Source organism: Helianthus annuus, chromosome 9, assembly GCF_002127325.2.
Source record: "Helianthus annuus cultivar XRQ/B chromosome 9, HanXRQr2.0-SUNRISE, whole genome shotgun sequence".
Classification (NCBI taxonomy): Eukaryota; Viridiplantae; Streptophyta; class Magnoliopsida; order Asterales; family Asteraceae; genus Helianthus; species Helianthus annuus.
Window position 1 is genome coordinate 35,355,932 of NC_035441.2, and position 3,951 is coordinate 35,359,882.

General features: G+C 44.6%; 1 protein-coding gene across 1 annotated transcript; it reads left to right on the forward strand.

Annotated features, from left to right (window-relative positions):
- Positions 1 to 637: 637 nt before the first annotated feature.
- LOC110906786 lies at positions 638 to 1,300 on the forward strand. Its single transcript, XM_022151864.1, has one exon. It carries the CDS (start codon positions 638 to 640, stop codon positions 1,298 to 1,300), a length of 663 nt encoding a protein of 220 aa, XP_022007556.1.
- Positions 1,301 to 3,951: the final 2,651 nt, after the last annotated feature.

Sequence of the window (3,951 nt, forward strand, 5' to 3'; positions counted from 1 at the left end):
ACTTGTCGCGTTTAGAGGATCCGAGGAGAGAGGAGATTCGTGAGGAGGCGGTAGGAGACAGATTCCCTCACGAGTCTATTGATTCTATTGCGGCAGGGACCGATGATTTACCGTGGTTTAGCGATATAGCCAATTATTTGGCCGGAGGGTTCGTGTTGGATGGTACAAATCGCCAGCAGAGGAGAAAGCTTTTGAATGATGCGCGGAAGAATATATGGGACGAGCCTTACCTCTTCAGGATAGGAGGTGATCGAGTTTTGAGGAGATGTGTGAGTAGAGAGGATGGTTGGGACATCATTCGACATGTTCATAAGGGTTTGACAGGAGGACATCACGGTCCGCATGTGACTGCGTAGAAAGTCTTCGATTGTGGATTTTATTGGCCGACGGTAGTAGATGATGCGGTAGAGTTTGTGAGAAAGTGTGATCGTTGCCAACGGACCGGCAACATCTCATCCAAGGATGAGATGCCCCAGAATCCTATTCAAGTGTTGGAAGTCTTCGACGTTTGGGGCATTGATTTCATGGGGCCGTTTCCATCTTCGAGTGGGAATCAGTACATCCTCGTTGCGATTGACTACATTTCGAAGTGGGTGGAAGCTCAAGCTTTACCTACGAATGATTCGCGAGTGGAGTTATGCACCACTTGTCTACCGCGTACCATCCGCAAACGAGCGGGCAAGTGGAGAATGCGAATCGAGGAGTGAAGAGAATTTTCGAGAAAACGGTAGGGAAGAGTAGAAAAGATTGGTCCGACAAGTTGGACGATGCGTTATGGGTGTTCCACACCGCCTACAAGACGCCACTAGGAACGAGGCCGTTTATGATAATTTATGGGAAAGCGTGCCATTTACCCGTCGAGTTAGAGCATCGGGCTCTTTGGGCGCTCAAAACAGTGAATTTAGATTTGACCGAGGCCGCTAGGAGACGATTTTTCCAAATTCATGAGTTGGAGGCGCTTCGTGACGCCGCGTATGATCGTTCGTGGAGCATCAAGGAAAAGTCGAAAGCTTTACATGATAGAAGGTTACGGAAGTTGAAAGAATTTAAAGTGGGCGATCAAGTGCTTTTATTTAATTCAAGGTTGAAATTAATTGCGGGAAAGTTGAAGTCGAGATGGTCCGGGCCGTATGTCGTGAAGGAGGTTTTCCCGTATGGTACCGAGGAGTTATTTGATGAAGAAAAGTCGAATTTGTGGAAAGTTAATGGACATCAGTTGAAGCACTACTTAGGAGGTCCCATCGACACCACCGAAGAGGAAACCGTTCCTCTTTCGGACCCGCCTAGCACCGCCGTGTAGTTTCTCGAGTGAGAACTCGAGTGTATAGTTTGTACATTGAGTCGTCTTTCGCATCGTGTCGTTAGTTAGAGTCTTAGTGTTTTTGCGTCGTTTTTCGTGTTTTTCGTATTTTTTGCGTCTATTGTGTGTCGTCGATTATTTTGCAGGTTGCATCACCTTCACATGGGCGAAATCGACAAGGGAGCAACTTTCCAGGTACGCATAAAGTAAAAAATCGACAAAATAAGTGCAGGGGGCATTTTGGGAATTAAATAATATCAATTTTAGCATATCTGTTGTTGCTGTCAAATAAACAGCTACTGTTTACTGTTCACGCGGCCCGTGTAGGCCCAGACCTCTCTTTACGCGGCCCGTGTAGGCTTAAAAAGAATTTGGGAATTTAGGCCTGAAACGGCCCGCCTCAACTTAACCTAAACCTTATACGGGCCGCGTAGTAGTCAGGTGTCGGCAACAGCTGATTAATCCCCTAATTGAATCAAATCAAAACCCTAACTTCATTTTTCAACCTTCTTCTCCGGCGATTCACCCACCACCACTATCCCTTCCTTCCGCCTTCAACCACCATTTCATTTACCACCAAATTCATCGTCATCCATTACTTCATCACTACCCCCATTTCCACCATCTCCACCCCTGTTTTCACCATACACCCGAACCGTTTCACCTTCATTGCCATTCACCACTGCCATAACACACCAACCGACCACCAGTACCACCGCCGGTCACCATTTTGTCTCACACTCATTTTTGCTTGGTTTCGTCGATAACAAGGTATGAGTCTGCAACTTATTTGATTGTTTGGTCGTTATGTGTGTCGGGTCTATAATCGAGTTAGTGGTTTTAGCGTCAAGTTTGCAGGTCTGTTTAGTTAATCGTTTGTAGTCGTAAAGGTTTGTTTTTGATTTGTTTCGTGTCTTTAGTGGTCTGTAGTTTTTGTGTTGAGTTAGTCCGGTCTGGGTTGAGTCCATATTGGTCTGTGGCAGGATGTTTCGAGTCCGTATGGTTATGTTTGACGGATCAGGTTTGTTTGGTCAGTTGTTTATGTCAGCAGGTGTGTTTGATATCAAATATAATCAGTGGTTGTTTATTGTGCTAGAAAACATATGTGCAGATTTGTTTTTAAGTAATTGCGAGGGTGCGGGTGGCTCGGGTTGGAGCATTGATTAATTTGTTTGTTTTCGGACGAGATAGTGATAGTTAAAGGGGGGTGGTTGTTTTGTTTCGCTCAGAAATAAATTTCAGATAGGTCGGGTTTTTAACATGGGCGACGGGGTGTTTTTGGTTTGCTTAACTGAAATATTATGAATGATTTGGTTTGGGCGTCATAAAACTCAAGTGTGGGGATACGGGGTGCGTCTTTTATTTTACAAGGAGATTTTTCACAAAATACGTGCGCCGTTTTCGTTGCTTCCACGCTTGCGTTTAATTAGATGTTTTGTCGGCACTTGGATTGCTCGAGGGCGAGCAAGGTGCCGGGAGGGGGTAAAAGTGTACATTTTGTGTAATTTGCGTATAATTAGTCAAGGTGTTGAGTTTTTTGCGTTGTTTATGTCTTTTAGGGTCTTTTTTAGTGTTTCGAGTCATGTTTGAGTCGTTTTGTGTGTTTGTCACATCGCTTGATTACTAAACCGCTTCGCTCGTACTCAATCTCCATTCGGGCGAAGTTCGGTTTGTTTTCAAGTCGTATTGCGATAAGTCACTTGTTTTGAACAACGGCCGCGAATGAAATGCTACACGGCCGTCGTTCGACGCTATATTATTATATTATTAAAATATTATTATAATAATATATTATTAAAAAATCATAAAAAATTCAAAAATTCATAAAAAATCAGAAAAATTCTTAAAAAATTCAAAAAGAATAGCTTGTGTTTACTAATTGTTCACCTGTTTTGTGCATTTATTGATTTTTTTTGAACAGGATGTCAGGTGAAGGATCCTCATCAGGTACAAAGCGCAAGAGGCGCGGTACTAGAGCTCGGGGAGCTGCTCAGGAGCAACCGGCTGATACGCCGCTTAGGGTGGTTGAGTATAGGGATGACGGGATCCCACACGGTCAGAGCATGGTGCTATTGGACAGCCCGTTGCTGCGATTTGCTTATGATACAGATGGGTACTACAGGTTGGATGTTATTAAGGATGTGAGGCTACTGGAGTTTAGGAGGATTGATTGGGAGCTAGTTGGGCGATTAGGGCAGGTTGAGAGCCTGCAGGAGTTGTTAGGGCCCAAGTTCAGGATGGCGCTGGATTGTGATGCGCCACAGTACCGCGAGCTCGCCTTGGAGTTTCACTCCACATTTCAGTATAGGCATCAAGGAGGGTTTGATGAGCCAGATGTGGTTTCATTCATTTTGGGTAAAAGGATTTTCAATATGACACTACCACAGTTTGCAGTGGCGACTGGGTTATACACACAACAGGAGGTTGAGTCGGACGAGTTTAGGGGCTTGTTGAGGCAGGTTGTGAAGCAGAAGGAGGATTTTTGTGTGCTAAAGGATGACTTGAAGAGGTTTTGGGCAACTATCGCCAATACAACATTTTCTAACAATATGGTGGCATCGGACATTCGAGATCCGCTCTATAGGTTTGTACACAAGATCTTGGCGGCTACATTGATTGGTAGGCACGAGGGAGATAATAAGGTGAACCGT